Below are 17,989 nucleotides of genomic sequence, written 5' to 3'. Positions count from 1 at the left end.
GTTGTCTAAGGCCATGATATCATCTGACATACACACACAGAGCAACCACACAAACAGGCTCATTTTAAACACACTGAGTTATGCTATAGAGCTTACAATGGCTCAGTAGGGGCATGAATGATAGGCCAAGAGCATTCTGGGTAAGGGGCGGGGGGGGGGGGGGGTTGCGACTGGATGAATAGATAGGGGGATGATTGGGGGGAAAAAATAGGCAGATATTCATGAATGTGCAGCATGTCCTTTTATGCTTCTTTGTTGCTGAAGTACTCCTGCCCTTTCACTTGTTTTTTTATTTTAGTCACACTTTATTTCACATTACTTTTTTCTTTCTGCCATCATTCAAATGGTCAAGTTTTCTTTCAGAGTGCACTGCTGTCTCCCTCACATGCTCGCTCCGTTTTAAATTAAATTTAGTCAGCCTGACCGATACATTACTTAAAACAATATTACAGAAAGCCTCGATATTCTATGGGAAACCATAAAGGATTTGCCCTCCATCAACCATTTTTTGCTGCAATTATTGAACAGGGCTGGTGCCCTGCCTCTAGCTCTCTGCTTGAAGCACTTTAATGACGCAGCTTTTCTGCAGGAGGCTCACAGAGATGAAAGAGAGCAATCTTTGAGGAGAGGTTCGCAGGGAGAAAGATTGTGTTATGGTGGAGCAAAAGAAGAGAATACTTAGAGTTGTTTGAGTCCAAATGGGCGGGGGACATTTTCTTGGTTCGGTCCACCAGTGTTTGTGTGGCTGTGTATCTTTAGGATTGTTGTATGTACGTGATGCAATGGATCAATCAATAATTCAGCAGCAGTGTCAGACTCATCTGCTGCAACTCCTCTCCTGACTAGGATTACACCCCAGGACACCTTGAAGTGAGCCAGAGAGCTAGGAAGAGACGGGGAACGACACGGAGGGGGATGAGAGAAGATCATGAAGGGCATAAATGACCGGATGTCACAATTTTAAAAAGTGCTGAAAAAAGAGAAACAAATATGTGACAAATAGCTCACAAACTAAAAGTTAACTGCAGTCTGTAAATAGATTCAGGGTGAAAAGCAGGAAAACGAGAGTTTGACTTATCTCTTCCAATTTGCTGAGCTTGCAGAGTTTATATAGGAAGCTACATCACGGCTAAATTGTTTTTTTATTAGAGCATGGCTAATCTTCTTACTTCATTCACTGCGATTCACCCATGCACAAGTATGTTTTTGACCGGGCAGTTCACTATTTGTTTCATGTTTACTTTTAACATGCTCTGAGCTGCTGCTATGGAAATAATTAGGCTGGGACTTTATATACATTCCTCATAGATTTTAACTCTCAGATCAGTTTGTCCACTTTAAACTGAAACTGAAGCTGTTTCAAACGAATGATGTCAGAAAAGATCGAGTGCGCTTCCACAGTCACACTTTACAAATTTAAACTTAAAAAGGTTTCTGAGTCTACTCATGTGCTGGTCTCTGGGGTGCTGGCGTGCTTATCATTTGTTACCGTAACGTAGAACATGTGTCCGGTGTCCCATAACAGATGCGTGCATTTGAAACCGTGTATTTTGATCATTGAATTGTTTTCCAATGTAATGCAAGTGAGGTTGGTTGGTATCGGTTTTCATTCATGGCTGTTGCCCATTGATAATCAATTATTCACAGCAGTCCAATGAGATTCAGTGTTTCATGGTGCTGAGGAACGAGATGTCATTTTATTTCAAAGCACGACGCTTAATTATGTTATGCAATGCTCAAACCCATTTAACCCCACAGTGACAGAATATTAAAGTTTAGAACTGTACAACTGAAGGTACAAAAGAGCACTTTATGTGCCCTTCCCCACTTGGTTATAATAAGCTATCATTATAGCGTTCTACATGTGTGATGGCAATGTTAACTGGTAAAAAAGAATCGTAACTGAGGTAAAGTGTTGGTCCACTCCCTTGGGTCAAACTTTATCTGCTGTGATCGGCAGGTTTACATGAAAAAGGTGACAGTGCGAAGTGTTTATTGGTTGATTGATTATAGCTCCACGGACTGGCAACAAACATGTTAATGAAAGGGCTGGTCTTTGCTCCCACCTCTCATTGCCTGCCACTTCTGTTCCTCCCAAAAGGCATTCATTTTGCAACTCAATACTCTGAGTCCATACTCTGAACAGCTCATCATCAAACCTTCTCACAGGCAACACATGGAAAAAGAAACATAATTACAAATGAAATGTGGTCAAAGTAAAGGACTTTCTTGTCAATGCACATTTTGATCATAGCTTTGTCACTCCTGCTGTGAGACCACCTATCTGTACATCTTGTGTCCCCGTACAGGCTGAGACAGAACACACAAGTATTGTCTGGTTTTATGTTGCTTTAATTTTGTCACTAAAACTTGGTCTGACCTAGTTCTGCTGAGTAAGCTCACTGGAGCATTGGGAATGAAATGAACCCATTGCCATCGGAAGCATACGCAGGCGCACGCTGCTCACACATGCGCACATACGAAAAGGACTGTGAGGTACTTAGACAGAGAGTACCGATGCACTCTGTAACCGAGAGTGAGCTGGATGGAAAGAGCTGGATCTTTCTTTGTTTTAGGGACACTCCGACGAGAAAAGAGGCCTTAGATTTATTTTCTGGAGTAGTGTTGGTCTGGGTTGAGGTGGCAATAATATATGTGTGGTTTGTATGGTTTTGAGCATATGTGTACGTGTGCATTTTGCTCATCAGGCTGACTCGGCTCAGCAGCAGCTCCTGACAGCTCTTGTCACAAACACAGAGATAGGTGCAGCATGTGTGTTTGTTTGTTTGTGTGTGTGCAGGGTGGGTGACTGTGTTTACATTTGAGCATACACTGTACATATGTCTAGTGTTTAAAGAGTCTTGCATTATAGGGTACATACCCCTGCACATATGTGTAAGTGTGTCATCTTGCATCTGAGCTTGTTCTGATGTTGTTTTTTAGGCATCCCTTTAAAGAGATCACATGCTTCATCAGCTAACTTGGTCACTGGAGGACCCCCCCCCCCCCCCCCACACACACACACACACACACACACGCGCATATATTCATTCACTGGCCTGGCACTCAAATGAGGGTTATGATGGGATGGGCGAGCACAAGATTGAGAGAGATGGGTAGGTTCAGAGAGACGGACACAGATAAAACATGGCTGGAACAACCTTGACAGAGATAGACAAATAAGTGAGGAAAAGTGACAGTTAGAGGGATACACCCTGACGGGCCTGTGGGTATCACAGCATGACGGAGATACAGCCATCTATAATTCATGACCTTGAGAGCCAGGGGCCACATACATTATACAACTAAACCTTTATTAAATAAATTCAGGATTAATTCAGAATTTGCTCTGCACCCACAGACGTGAAGAATGCCTGCAGGATATCGATAGAAATGTTTAGAATGAAATATGTAATGCCCATATTGCCACATTTGGTTGTGTGCCAAGGAATACGTGTGCATCTGACAATGGCAAAGGAAGGAGACACGTGAGGCACTGGATAAATTACATTGAGTTATAAACATAGCCTGTGTTCTTTTATTTATGAGGTATATAGTACACCTGCATTTGTCTCCGGCACGCAACTGTTTGCTATGTGCAGTGCTCATAATGCTAAAATCTGTGAGCAGTGATGCTCCTACAGAAAGTGTTATAATTACTTTTAAATCCACATCTGCATTAACTATTGTGGCGCATAAGAGTAGGGGAAATTTAAAATACGGTAAATGTTGGAAAAACCCAGCTAATGTTTAAGCACAAACACACACACACACACACATACACAGAGGACTGGTGACTCAGACCCCTGCAGATGTGGGCCAGATGTCAAAGTAACCAGACTGAAATCTGAACAACCCTGGCCTGGAAGATTTGATTCAAGAGATAGTTACGATGGAGAGGCCTCGCCTGGCCTACAATCAGACTGCACCAAAAATTCAAGCTAGCAGGCTTAGTGATACTGCTCAGTGATATCACTGCTAATTTCTTAAACTGCTTCTTTTCTGCAGTCTGAAATCGGCTTCGGGAAACTTGAGACCTACATCAAACTGGACAAACTTGGGGAGGTGAGACCATTAAAGAAAATTGGCAAAAGTTGGTTATTTTTCAGTTTGTTTGATTTTACAAATGCACTCACATGTTTTCCATCTCTGCAGGGGACCTATGCTACAGTGTTTAAAGGGCGAAGCAAGTTAACAGACAATTTAGTGGCTCTGAAGGAGATCCGACTGGAGCACGAGGAGGGCGCGCCCTGCACGGCTATCCGAGAAGGTACTGAGCTGCTGTTAGCAAGTTTAAATGTTGTGATTTGGAAGTATGCTACTCAGGAGTCAACATGACACGTACATACTGTGCAGTCGAGAAGCTTGCACAGTTTTGACAGTGTTCCTCGTAGCTACCCGAGCTCTTGGTGAACTCGCTGTGCTGTGTTACTTCTCACTGGTTGTCTGTGTTTGACTGACAGCGTCTGATGTGTTTCCTCCTCTAGTGTCTCTACTGAAAGACTTGAAGCATGCCAATATTGTCACTCTTCATGACATTATCCACACTGACAAGTGCCTGACACTCGTGTTTGAGTACCTGGTGAGTGCCACTGAAATGTTTATAGTTTGTGTATGTCATAAAAGGGTGTATGGTATTATACTCTACTACTATATGTACTTTTCTTTTCTTCTTTCTTTCTTGCGTTCTGCTTCCTTCCTCGCTTCCTTTCTTCTCTTCCCTTCAATTCCTTCCATCAGGAAAAAGACCTGAAGCAATATATGGATGACTGTGGGAGCATCATGAGTGTTCAAAATGTCAAGGTAATTGAGAGTAATATATTTGGTCACTACTGAAGAATTAGAAATGTAGATGTCATTTTATTACTGTGTTGAAGTCATACTCCTCTTCTCTCCTCCTCAGATCTTCTTATTCCAGCTTTTAAGAGGTCTGGCATACTGCCACAAAAGGAAGGTCCTCCATAGAGACCTTAAACCCCAGAACTTGCTCATCAATGAAAAAGGAGAGCTCAAACTGGCCGACTTTGGTATGTCATCATTTAACAAACTACAAACACAACATGAGTTTTCTATTATGTCCCTGTATTAGTTTGACTTCTCAGATTGTCATGAATAAAGGCGTCACGTATAACAATTTTGATTTTGGTGAAACAGTTTTATTGTTTCGCTTTATTTTCCCTTGGTGGTAATTAGAATATCAGTACTGAATGTTCAAAACTAGAATTGAAACTGCTATCAGCACATGCCTCATATTTGACTAAATTGAACAAAAAGTTGTAAAGAGCAAATTTTCTCTCTTAACATCAGATAATATCATGTTTTTTTCTTATTGTTTTGTTTTGCAACACTGCAGATGTTTCAGAAACTTGTGTTGTGTGCTAACCAATTTCTTAGAATTTGAATTGTTGATGTGGCAACAAAATTGTATTCATTTTAAAATGTTCATAGTATGAGATGGTGATTAACAGTGGGGTTGTTTTGTTTTTTTAAACTTTTTTTTTTTTTTTTTTTATCAAAACAAAAGATGTACCATTAAAATAGTCTCAAAGGCCCTCCTGCTCCTCAGACCCAACAGGACAACACATTGTTGTAACTAGCCACCCAACACTGCCCTCCTTTGGTAAAACCTAAAACATGACTTGCAGTCATACATTCTTGAGTGCTGGTGTAATTCCTCCTTGTGAATTAAATCTATGTTATCAGATAAAAAAAAAAAAGGCATCTTGACTAAGATTTAAATAATCTGTTTTATAAAACAGTTACAGTTTTCACATTTTTAAAAACATATCTTGAACTAATAAAGTATCATATTTTCATAACTTAGTGTTACTGTTTGTGTTTGAATTCAGGCTTGGCACGAGCCAAGTCTGTACCTACGAAGACCTACTCCAATGAGGTTGTGACATTATGGTACCGACCACCAGATGTGCTGCTGGGCTCCACCGAGTACTCTACACCCATTGACATGTGGTGAGCAAACACACAAAGAAAATCATTAACACCACACCTGATCATCTTTTTCTTTGGCTCTTTTGTTACTCTTTGTTTTTAATCCCCAGTATTTTTGTTGTTTTTTTGCAGGTGCTACTTTTGAGGTTTTTGAACTCAGCTGTACTGTACTTGAACACTGAGTTCCAAAGATTGGGGATGTGGGGTTGCTATTGGGCTTAACATATTTAATTATTGATGAACCAGTAAATTTCTGTTTATTTCTGGACCTTAAGATTAGTCCCTTTTTTTGTTTTGGTGGACATGTTTTACAGTAGGCTAACTAGAGTACGGACTACATAGGCCCCATCGTATTTTTTAGGTATTTTGCAATACCTAAAAAACATTTTGCACTGTTTTTATCAGCATCGGAGCACTTTGCACTTAATTTCTGAACATTATAGAACTTTATTAAAAAGCCTGTTTTCCATAATGATGAAGAGGATCACTTTAGACTGATTTAGGTTCTTTTTTTTTATTTTTTATTTTGCACTTAAGCAGTATCAGATTCCTTTACAATATAGTTGCCTATTCAACTCATTACACCTCAATGTGGCTGTGTTGTAAAGTTTTTTTGACAGCCAACAGTTTAATTCTGCATCATGGGTGACAAAATTGCAAAAGCACAAACTATGTAGGTGTTATATGTGCTGTATTTTGCTCTAATTTGCATTCCACTGTTTCTGTCCTTGGTCCAGGGGTGTGGGCTGCATCTTTTATGAAATGATCACAGGTAGACCTCTCTTCCCTGGATCAACTGTGGAGGATGAGCTTCACCTCATATTCCGCATACTTGGTGAGACACCAGTGGAATTCAGATGAGCATTTACTTGTGTAACATTCATGCTTTTATATATATATATATGGTAACTGATCCTCTTTATCTTCAACAGGTACTCCTACAGAAGAGACCTGGCCTGGTATCACTACCAGTGAAGAGTTTAAAACATACAATTTCCCCCGCTACCACGCAGAGCCCCTCGTCAACCATGCACCCAGGTGTGTAGAAATGGATGAATGTGCATACAGCACTGGAGAAGTGTGTGTAGATTGAGTTAGATGTAATCAGATAAGGTGCAGGATTGATTTTCTGGAGGAACATTAGTCAAGTATTTTCATATCTTTTGAAATGGAAGCAACACTACACTGTACAGTATAGTGAACACTATACAGCAGGTCAGCATTTGACCTCACTGACACTCAACTCTTCCTCTTTTTCACTTTCCCTTCCACTCATATTTTCTTTTCATTTCCGTCACACAGGATAGACAACGATGGTCATGACTTGCTCTCCATGCTCTTACAGGTAAAGAACATTGCTGTTTACAGATGATGATGGGAACTTTTAAGATATACACACCTAATGCTTTTGATAAGATATTAATAATCCTGTCTCTATGTGTCTCTAGTTTGAGGCAAAGAAGCGTGTATCGGCTGAGGATGCTCTCGGACAGTCATATTTCAGAAATCTTGGGGAGCAGGTCCAAACGCTGGCTGACAGTGAGTACATGTAGTTTGACTTTAATGCACACATTTAATGCACAAATATGGTCTAACCTGCCCTCTGTTGTTTCTTAGCTGCATCCATCTTCTCCGTAAAAGGCATTCAGCTCCAGAGAGACCCAGGAAAGAGATCCTCAGTCTACCCGGAGTCAAGTAAGTCCTCCAAGATTGAAAAACAGAAGGGTAAAATATAGAGAAAATTAGGAATCTTCGGTACAAACATAATATGATGGGATAGGACTTGCTCCCTGTCTTCCTACTCTCCCCTCTCTTTTTCTCTTAAAGTGTTGGCTTTGTGTCATCTCTCATGCCACTGTGTGCTCATGTCACACACAGTTTTTCAGTCTATTGCCGGGTTCATGCTTCCATTACATACAGATCCCCAAGTCCCAATTTACAACACATACTGCCATATATTTGGAAGCAATATTGAACCTGTGCTTTAGGTCACCACTGTATTTCAGTCCAAATATCACTGATTATCTGTATCAGTTACTGTACTGCTGTCTGCTCTGCCCCTGTGCTCTTTGTTTTTTTTTTTCCTTGGTCAGTTCGTGACTGTCCCGACTAAAATATCTCATAAACCTTGAGATAGATTTCCAAAAAATGTTGTACATATATTTATGGTCCCCAGATAATGAACGCTCATGACTCAGACTTTTCTTTTAGCACTCTTACGAGGTAAACATTTTTAGCTTTTAGTTAAGTACCACCATCTTCAACTACCATGAGGCAACCTGATAGCTGAGTGGTGAGGATGCATACCACATGGGTGCAAATGCCATTAGCAGTGAGTACCACCGTTCAATTCTCTGCCTTTTAACATGGGGCAACCATAGCCGATATATCTATCTCGAGATAGAGGTTGAGGAGTGGTCATTAGGCTTTAATGTTGCTGATTCCCTTGAACTGCAAAGAAAGAAATATGTGCGGGGGGAGTGAATGAACAACATCCATGCCAGACGTGACCCGAACAAACTACCTAACCCCCAACTGGTCCTCGGGCACCACAGCTACATTTGCCCACTGCTTGTGTAACATACTGGCAAAATTGCCAATAAATTTCCATAAAATTTGAACACAGAATTTGTATCCAATCTGTCCAGTGCTTCTGTTTATGATTCAATACCTGCAAAAGAAGAGACAATCCCTACAGTGCTAATTGGCAAATGCTAAAATGCTACATGAACTAAAATAGTAACATTGCCTTTGTGAACTTGTTGCTGTGGTAGCATTAACACTAGTTTCAATTACAGTGTGCAGGAGCTGCCAGCATAGCTGTAGATCCTTGTTTTTTGTGTGCTTGATTTATATTGATTAATGAGATGGAAGAAAAAAAAATTGTTTACCTTGCATTAAGAGAGCAAATCTATCACTCAGATGACAGTAGTAACCAATAAAGACAATCAGTATCATGAAGCAATACAACAGATTTTCAACATTGCTTTTGTCTAGTTTATCTATGTCAAAACAATTCACATATAATTGTAACTATTTACTATTCAACTACTGATCGAAGGGTCAAAACTAAGTAGTACACTCAACCACTGAATTAGTGGATTAGATCACAAAGCTTACTGAAGTGCAGCTGGGGAGTTTGACCTTTGTCTGAGCCTCTACTGTACATTAACTGACTATACTTGATGTTTCTTTGACATTTGCTTCGATTTACTTCAGTGTTTCTGTCTTTATCACAGTCTCAGTCTGTGTGTGTCTCTTTCTTCCTGCCTCTGTTGCTTCTCTGTCGTGTTCTGATAAACTGTCCCTTCTCTCTGGTGCTCATTCTTCTTCTGCACTGTTCATCTTTTCCTTTATCCTTTCTCTAATCTCCCTTGTTTACCCTACTCCAACTCCTCCGTGACACCTCAATATCCCCAACCTTCCTCTCTCCCTAACCCTTAAAAGCGATGGCCCATAAGCTAGGCTCTGCACCCTCGCAGTACTTCCAGAGAGAGGCAGCCAATCCCAGGGCTCAGAGTCACAATCTCTCCTCCACTTCCACTGGCTGAGTGGCCCCTACCGTTCTGGTAAATACTGTCTCTTTCACTCTGTCCGTCTTCTCTTGATTTTCTGTTTTTTTTCTGTTTGGCTTTCACCTCGACTCTCAAGACTGCTGAACTGCACTAAATGCCATTGCATTTCTTTTCTCCCCTTACATTCCCTGAACTAAAACAATATATTATTGATTATCTGTTTAAGCTTCCCTCTTTTTGTCTTGTTTATCATTTGTTTTCTTCACCTCCTCTCTCCTTTCTTTCCCCTCCTGTCCTCCCTCACATTTCAAGCCCTGCGCCCACAAGCGTAATCTCGGCTTTCACTTACCACATCCTCTCTTTCTCAGAGTGAGCCACTCCCAGTATTCATTTCAGGGATCACAGGGGCAACAGTATTTTTATAAGAGTAAAGAATGTGATCAGAGAACAGGGAGTCATCTGATCATTTTCTTTTGCAGTCCTGTTTAGGTTTCTGCAGCGAGAGATGTAGCCTTTTGTACAGTCTGTAAGTGGGAGTTTTGTGTGGGTTTGCTTTAGTTGTGTGTGTGTGTTTTTTTATGGAGAGGATATGAGTTGTTTTACTGCTGTTTGTTATAGATTTTGGTAAGTACGACTTTGTTTCGGCATCATGGGATTACACACACACGGCATTAAAACTGTCTATGTGAGCCAAGTGTTTTCTTGGCAATGATAATAATATGTGTACACTATATGGCCAAAAGTGTCTGTCCATATTAACCCAAGATTTTTAGACAACATTTTGCCTCCATTTTTGTGCCAACTTTTTAGTAAAGGCCCCTTTCTGTCCCAACATGACAATAAACCGTTCACACAAGGTTGTAGCCAGGATTAAAGAAATATGGCAGCAGCCACCAAAAAATTGCTTGCCATTTTAAATGTATTTAATTAAATGTTTTATTATTTGCTAAACCCTTCTAATTCCCATAAAAATACTGGAGTTATGACCTCAGTGTCCTGAATAGTCGCTATGTCCCTGTTAACACAAAACAACAATGTTTTTTTCAAGGAACTTTTTTTTTCCCAAGTTTGCTGTGAGCCAGTCCGACATCAGTATCCACTCTCATTAATGCTCTTGAGGCTAAATGGGAGCAAATCCCTGCAGCTAGGTTCCAAAATCCTGTGGAAAGCCCTTTTTAGGAGAGCGGAAGCAGATTAATGCCCATGGTTTTGGGACGAGAGGTTTACATGCACTCCATTGTTAGTTTGTCAGGTACACCTACTGTAGCTAAAAAAGAATCCATTCAAAAACAATGGTCCTCATAAAAGCTTGTTGAAACTGTTTTAGAGAGGAGCTGATTCATTTTGATGGTCAACTTAATGCCTGTAGTTTTAGGTGCTGAAGGGCTTGTATGAAAGTGTTTCATGTGTTTTTTTCCATCCACTTTAAACCAACACTAAATAAGACTAAATATGAGAAACTCTATGTTAAATGCACGTAAACTACAAATAACTATAAAATTTCCAAATCTCCAAAACAGTTAAAAAAAAAATTATAACCTCAGTGAAGAGGTTTTGTTTTTTTCAGGGCAGTTGTATTGGTTTAAATGAGGTGAATCAAATATATTTGTATGTGGATAATGTTTGTGTGTCTAGAGCTGCAACAATACTTGGTTAATCAATTAGTCCATAGACAGAAAGTGAATTGCATACTATTTTGACATTTGATGGACATTTGACAGTTAACTGTAAGAATTCGCTGTATTTTCTTTACTTACAATGTGTAGTAAATTAAATATTGAATGTAGTTGATTTATGAAAATCATTGTTGTTGCAGACGGATGTCCCTATATTGTATGTTTTACTGGCATGGAGTGATATTTGCAGACTTGTGGTGATGTGTGTTTGTGTGTCCAAATTAAATCCAGACTGTTTTTTTCACATGTCTCTCTCACCTCCGTTTGTCTGTCTGTCTCTCTGTCTGTCCCTCTATGTCCATGTCTCTCTCTCAGCCCAAGGGAAGAGCAGGAGGCAGAGTGTGTTGTTTTAGTGCTGGCGGGAGCGATGAGAAGAGGAGAGCATAGACGCGTGGCGCTGTCTTGTCAAACATACATTTACTGACACTGCCACACACACACACACACACACACACACACACACACACACACACTCTCTGACTGAAGAAAAAAGACACACGCATACTGCAAAATGACAACCAAACCACACAGAACTAAGGCTGAAGAATTCGTACTTAAAAATAAAGTCCCAGCTCAACCCTAAAGACAAAAAATGAAAAAAGATGTGCTTGATGCTGGAAGAAAAGTGGGAGAGTAGAAGATTCTCCTTGTTGCTGCTACCACTGCTGCCCAGAAGAGGGCAGCGTTTAGGATGTGAGCTGTTTTAAAACAGAACTTGCTGTATCAGTGAGCTGTAAGGAAGGAGAACTCGAAGTGGACATGGATCAAAGGCAAAGAAAAAGAGAGTAGGAACCCTGTCGCTCTCTTTTGCTTTCTTTTTCAGACTGTTGTTGTACATAAAAAAGACTGAGCTGTAGAACTCTGCTTTTTTTCATAACACACTTCAGCCTGGATCCAAACTCTAAATATTGCACCTCAACTCTAAACCCTTGCCTAATGTTGTGACCCTTTATTACATGATCTTTAAAAACAACAAACACAATCTCTCTTACTATCTCTCTCTCTCTCTCTTTCTGTATATCGCTCTTAAACACACACTCTCACACTGATGGTTCACTTGAAAGTTATGAGTGTGTGTATATCATTGAAGTTTACAGAGATAAACTTTTGCACCTTATTGTCCAGTGGAGGTCAGGGTGGCTGTCATTACGTTACCTCATTCAGTCACTCAAGCAGAGTAGGATGTAAAGTACACGATAGAGATATTGGAACGAATAAGAATCAAAATGACAAACCAAAAAACAAAAACAAAAAAAACAACTCACTAACCATTGGAAATGGATAGATGTTTTGCACATTTTTACTGCTCTACAAAACACACTGCAATCCACATACCTGTAGTAGACAATAATTACTTTCGTCATATGCTGTAAAGAACACTACACTGCGAGACACTCCTGTTTCAGTACACGAGAAGGACAACATTAAAGGACAGAGAGATAAAGGATGTGTACAAATCCTCACCTGCTTATTCTTAGACAACCCCTTCTCTTTTGCCTTGACTCAGAAGTTGTCTTGATTTGTAGTCCGATGTACAGGTTGATGTTGAACTGTTCATCTTTTTACCTGATTTTTACCTCTTTAAATCATAAGTAGATCATTCAACAATGCCACCTTCTCCCGTCTAACTCTGTGCATTTATTTTTTTAATCTTTCCTTTTTTTTTTTTACATCTATAAATATGATCATATGTTTTACTTGTCAGAAGCAATGATAAATTCCAGGATGCTGTTCTCAGTCTTTACAGTAGGTGACTGGCTGGGGACGTGTTGCACATTCCTTGAGCTCAGGTCTTATTGCTAAGTGTCATTTTGTGAATGCTGTGAGGTACAGATGGTCTCGTGTGACTTCCCGGTAGAGCAGAACATGGCCTGAAACCCTTTTGCAAAGCTGGTTTAAACTGTATGTGAAGAAGAAGAATTTCCCTCAGCATCAACCTGTCAGTTTTCTGTCAGTCTTCTGTCACTCATTCTCTGTTGATTTGACCATAATGTTGCTGTTCAAAGACTACCTTCCCTATGTCCTTTCTTGTCATCTCTTTTAGCATGTTTGTGCATTAAACACATGTTTTTAATTGGTATGTGAAATAGCTGCTGCTGGAAAAGGAATACCTCTTTTGAATTTTGCATGGGACATGACCTTATCACATGACTTTTACACCAAACACTACATTAACATCTCAATATGGTACCTTAAATAACATGAAGACAATGACGACACACTGTTCAGCAACAGTGTGATGTGCTGGCGGCATTGGGACCAGATAGTTTGTATGACAAGTCTGATTAGACCACTAGGTGTAGCCTATAGTACAGTACTGTTCTGCATAGCCTGTCAAACTGGGCTACATCATCTCTGGGTATTTAGCAGAACTTGAAGCACTCAGACACACTGTTCTTTTAAGCTGTTATCAGTACAGGCTGCCAGGAACAACAGGACCAAAGTCAGTCCTCCAAGCACCAGGTGTTCAAGCACACAACTGTTTCACAAACCAACCAGTTGACATGACAACATTTACTGTATCTATGAGACGGTCTGTGAGTGTAGATCGGAGTTTCCTGTACCTTGGGCGTTGACCTCGGATCATTTCAGCATCTTTTCTCAAGAGCAGATTCAGAAAGGGCGAAGTGATCCCACGTCTGTGCCTGTCAGAAGGACTCCTTATTTTCCGAGAGTGTGTCAGTATGTAGCATGTACATAGATGATCCTTCACTCTGTATATACAAAAGTGTACAGGTTTGATACAGCTATTCACATTCTGGCTTTTATTTTTTTTTTGCTTTTCTTTAATGAAAGTCATAGCAATATTTCTGTAATCAATAAAAAGCCATGATAATAGGATGAGTATGATTGCATTTGTGTTTATTTAGGAAGGTGGAAATGACTGTGAATGATCAAACTGTGAGACTTGACAAAACTGATGACAGGTTTATTTTTTTTCATTTTTTAAATTTGTTTTGCTGTTAAACATGCTGGATCCAAAAGGCTGGAATGAAGAATCACGTTGCAACGAGTATAAGACACTGATTATTTTGATTTTTATTAATGAAAGCCATAAAAGTCATAAAGGTGACAAAGGTCTGCTGGTGTGTGAGGGGTATATACCATGTCTGAGGACAGACCTTAAGAAGCAAAGGGGATGTGTACACCTAATAAAAAAAAATAAAAAACATGTAATAACTTTTTTCTTGTCTTAAATCTTTTCAAAATATTTTTCTGAGGTGTTCACTGTCATTTACCATTACTGGGCTACAGCAGTTTGCTGCTAAACATTTAAATAACATATATTTTTAAGTCAAATATGTTTGAGGATAAATCTACCGAGTGGCCACTTTATTAGGTACACCTGCAAAATCTAATGCAACCCAATAAAACAGCTCAGCCATAGTATTTAGAACTGGATACATCTGCAACTACAAATTTAATTCAGTCAGTGTCACCCAGGTAAGTGTGTTTTCACTTGTAGCTTACACTGTTGGTAAACCTCTTAACCCAAGTAATCTGGCCACTGATTTAAAGACTTAAGTAAAGGGAGATTATTTTGCTGAAACTAGGAAGGCTTTAAGTTTTTTCATGGATTTTTAAGTAAAATAAAGATTGTGCAAATCTGTACATTGATCTTTTAAATATTGACATCCAGTGAATTTGACCCCATAATCCTGAAAGTGAGATCAAAAGAAATGACGCATCATCAACAATATCAGCAACAGAGAACTAGACACAAAGAGGTTGTGTTTGTGTCAGAGTACATGAAAGGAAAAGACAGACAGTTGAATCACATGGGAACATTCATGATAATGGTTTCCTTCTTCCTCTTTAGATCTGCTTTAATGTTTTATTAAAATGGAGATGCTAATTGTCACAAGATTTATTCAATCTTCATTGCTGAAGTCCATATCAGTCTCAGATAGATATTTTTTAAAGTTGTGAAAATAATATGTCCTTGCAGTCCATTGCCAAGATGGCTAATGTTGTAAAGTATTTCAGATGATCTAGAGCTGCCTCAGGAGGGAGGCCATTTAAGGTATATACTCTTTTATTATTTTAAAGATCCTTTAGGTGAGACTTTTTGACTCTTGCTGATAGAGGCAACAGTGGTCTCACCCTCAGATATTTGTTGATCTGACGCCCAAGGGTTCCATCCACACAGAACAAAAGGAACAGCGAAGCTTCGAAACTAGAAACACACAAGCATATGATTATGATTAGTTATGATTGTTTATGCCTGAAATACTTTTCTTTCTCTTTCTCTGCGTGTCTGAATATAAATGTGCTTAATGAAGGATTACCTGTCTGTTCATGAAAATGTATATGATGGGGTTGTAGACAGTGCTGCTTTTAGCTAAGTAAACAGGTATGGTAGCGATGACAGGGTCAATATATAGACTGGAGTCTATGATGACAGCAAGGGCCATTGATGCATACGGCAGCCAGGCAATTAGGAAGGCCAACACCATCACCACTATCATACGTGCCACCTGCACCTCCACACGATTTGTGCTTCCTGCCTCAGATACCTGCAGCTTCGTCACCTATGGACACCAAAATACAAGCGAAAAGTCTTTACAATGACATTAATGTAATCAACAAAAAACTATTTCCAGCATCTGGATTACTCACCTGGCGCAGGGTCCATAACAGTTGTGAGTAGGACACCATAATGATGGAGAAGGGCACGGCAAAGCATAGGAAGAAGTAAATGATAATGTAGGACATGTTGCCAACATCACGGCTGTACCAGTTTGGAGCACAGGACGTTTTGACACCCTCTAACTCAAAACTTCCCCAACCAAAGAGAGGAGGAGTGTTCCACACAAACGACCACACCCAGGACAGCACCACTCCAGCAGCTGCATGCCTGTGGACAACAGAGACGGTGTCTCACATGCTGGTGAAGCCACGCTGTGTTTTTATTCTGTGATTAGTAATTTCAGTAAAATCTTGATGGTCACCACTGTACCTGGTCTGAAACAGGACAGCACCCATGGGATAACACACCACTATGTAACGTTCAACAGAAATAACTGCTACAGTACACAGACTTGCTATACCTGGGAAAAAAGAAAGGATAAGTCAAGACTACATATTTCTTTTATCCCCATATATAGTTTTCTACCAATTAAAGAGATGCAAGGTACTTGGCTTAAACAAAGTTGAGGTACTTACATTTTATGCCACTAATCCACTACATTCTGGGTGAAAATATTGTATTTTTACTTCACAACATTATTCTGATACTTTCTTTTTTTTAAGATTTCATCTGAAATAGAACCCCATAAGAGGAAAACAGTGGTTTCCCATCCATTTGACTTCAAACACCTTTAAAAAAAACAAAACAGGGTGTCTTCTAAGAACCTCCTTTGGTACCTTTTAAGTAACTTTTCTGACTTTGCCAAAAATCAGATTATCTAATAATTCACAAAATTTAGATTATAAGAAACCTTTCCTATAATGTGTTCCTTCTCTCTGGCTCTTAGTCACTCACAGGACTTCTATTGTAAGAAACACTTTGACACGCAAACCCCTCATTTGGACAAAAAAAAGGAGACTCACCAAAAAAGGAAACAGCAAAGCCCTCTAACACACAGCCAACACGTCCCAGGCTGAAGTATCCCATGGCATTGGTTACTGTGGTGGGCAGGCCTCCAAACACAGCACAGCCCAGGTCACAAATGGCCAAGTTGACCAGGGCATAGCTGAGTGGTTGCCTTAGCTGTCTGTGTCTCATTGTCACCACAATCACCAGGACATTGAGGATGATCCCCACCACAGAAAATACACCCACGTTAATGGCAAGTATTGTGTAACCAGTCCTAGACAGGAGCTCTGTGTTGACCGAGCTGTCAGACGATGAGTTTTTATGGAGGGCAACGCTCTCCATTTTTCTCCGTGGTTAGATGAGGGATTGACTTGGAATGAAGAAAAAACAGTGTAAATGCTTGCTGGTGCCACAAAAGACTTCCTGATAAAAAAAAAAAAGTGTTAGCGATCCATCTACAGTTCAAAACAAATCCAATTCGAAAATGCCCAAAATGTCCACAAGACCTAATCAACCACAGGATCGCAAAATATAAAACAAAAGGTGAGAATATCCAGGTTCTTATTTAAAAAAAAAAAAATCAAATAAATAACTTAATCTCTACAGCAGCTGCATGATGTTTTGGTGAAACTTGAGAGAAGAGACATTGAAAGGGCCTTATTAATAAGCCCAGTAAGAGGAGAGAGGCTCTAGATGATTTTTAATTCCTAAAAACTAAATCCGTAGATCCGGATTGCGAGGACAATAAATCTGTTTAATATCCTCTAAGACTGCTCTTTCCATGATTGCTGGGTTTACAGCTGCTCATGAGTAATGAAGCAGGCATTCAGTAACAATATGGGTATTAGTATATTTAGAATTAAGTGCATGTCTGCTAGTTAAAGGCACATAAAGAGCATTACAGCTTGCATACATGACACATCGCATTTTTCTATACAGAGAATTATTTAGCATAAAGAGATTAACAATGAGCCTTTGCAGCATGACTTGTACAGGTACTGCTTTTGACTAAAGAAATCCATAAGGGTAACAGTATACTCATACAATCAGTGGTCAGTAAGGACACAGATACAAATCAAAAATGCAGAATATCTATCTATCTATCTATCTATCTATCTATCTATCTATCTATCTATCTATCTATCTATCTATCTATCTATCTATATATCTATCTATATATCTATCTATCTAGATAGATATATAGATAGATATATAGATAGCAGCATCTATCTATCTAGATAGATAGATGCTGCAAAGGCTCATTGTTAATCTCTTTATGCTAAATAATTCTCTGTATAGAAAAATGTGAT

General features: G+C 39.5%; 2 protein-coding genes across 9 annotated transcripts in view; one reads left to right on the top strand and one right to left on the bottom strand.

Annotated features, from left to right (window-relative positions):
- The window catches only part of LOC138192579 (cyclin-dependent kinase 17-like), a 37,823-nt gene extending 23,839 nt beyond the window's left edge, over window positions 1-13,984 (top strand). For 4 of the 8 annotated variants that reach the window (XM_069140060.1, XM_069140057.1, XM_069140059.1 and 1 more), the window contains 12 exons: window positions 4,009-4,065; window positions 4,156-4,270; window positions 4,488-4,582; window positions 4,741-4,803; window positions 4,904-5,027; window positions 5,850-5,970; window positions 6,687-6,784; window positions 6,882-6,987; window positions 7,252-7,294; window positions 7,398-7,488; window positions 7,567-7,644; window positions 9,397-13,984. In XM_069140060.1, coding sequence (XP_068996161.1) covers window positions 4,009-4,065; window positions 4,156-4,270; window positions 4,488-4,582; window positions 4,741-4,803; window positions 4,904-5,027; window positions 5,850-5,970; window positions 6,687-6,784; window positions 6,882-6,987; window positions 7,252-7,294; window positions 7,398-7,488; window positions 7,567-7,644; window positions 9,397-9,500 — 1,095 coding nt within the window. In that variant the 3' untranslated portion in view covers window positions 9,501-13,984. The remainder of the gene's footprint in view (window positions 1-4,008; window positions 4,066-4,155; window positions 4,271-4,487; window positions 4,583-4,740; window positions 4,804-4,903; window positions 5,028-5,849; window positions 5,971-6,686; window positions 6,785-6,881; window positions 6,988-7,251; window positions 7,295-7,397; window positions 7,489-7,566; window positions 7,645-9,396) is intronic. The other 4 variants (XM_069140061.1, XM_069140058.1, XR_011177811.1 and 1 more) reach the window with 3 other exon arrangements.
- A 5-nt stretch (window positions 13,985-13,989) lies between these two features.
- parapinopsina (parapinopsin a) lies at window positions 13,990-17,026 on the bottom strand. Its single transcript, XM_069140063.1, has 5 exons — window positions 16,694-17,026; window positions 16,101-16,191; window positions 15,761-15,998; window positions 15,430-15,672; window positions 13,990-15,317 (listed from the first exon to the last, which is right to left on the bottom strand). Exons 1-5 carry the CDS (start codon window positions 17,019-17,021, stop codon window positions 15,180-15,182), a joined length of 1,038 nt encoding a protein of 345 aa, XP_068996164.1. The 5' UTR covers window positions 17,022-17,026; the 3' UTR covers window positions 13,990-15,179.
- Window positions 17,027-17,989: the final 963 nt, after the last annotated feature.

The sequence above is a fragment of the Embiotoca jacksoni genome, unplaced genomic scaffold (genome assembly GCF_022577435.1).
Source record: "Embiotoca jacksoni isolate LCO1_2020_lvr unplaced genomic scaffold, fEmbJac1.0.p SCAF_9, whole genome shotgun sequence".
Taxonomy (NCBI): domain Eukaryota; kingdom Metazoa; phylum Chordata; class Actinopteri; family Embiotocidae; genus Embiotoca; species Embiotoca jacksoni.
This window is presented reverse-complemented; position numbering and strand designations above follow the sequence as displayed.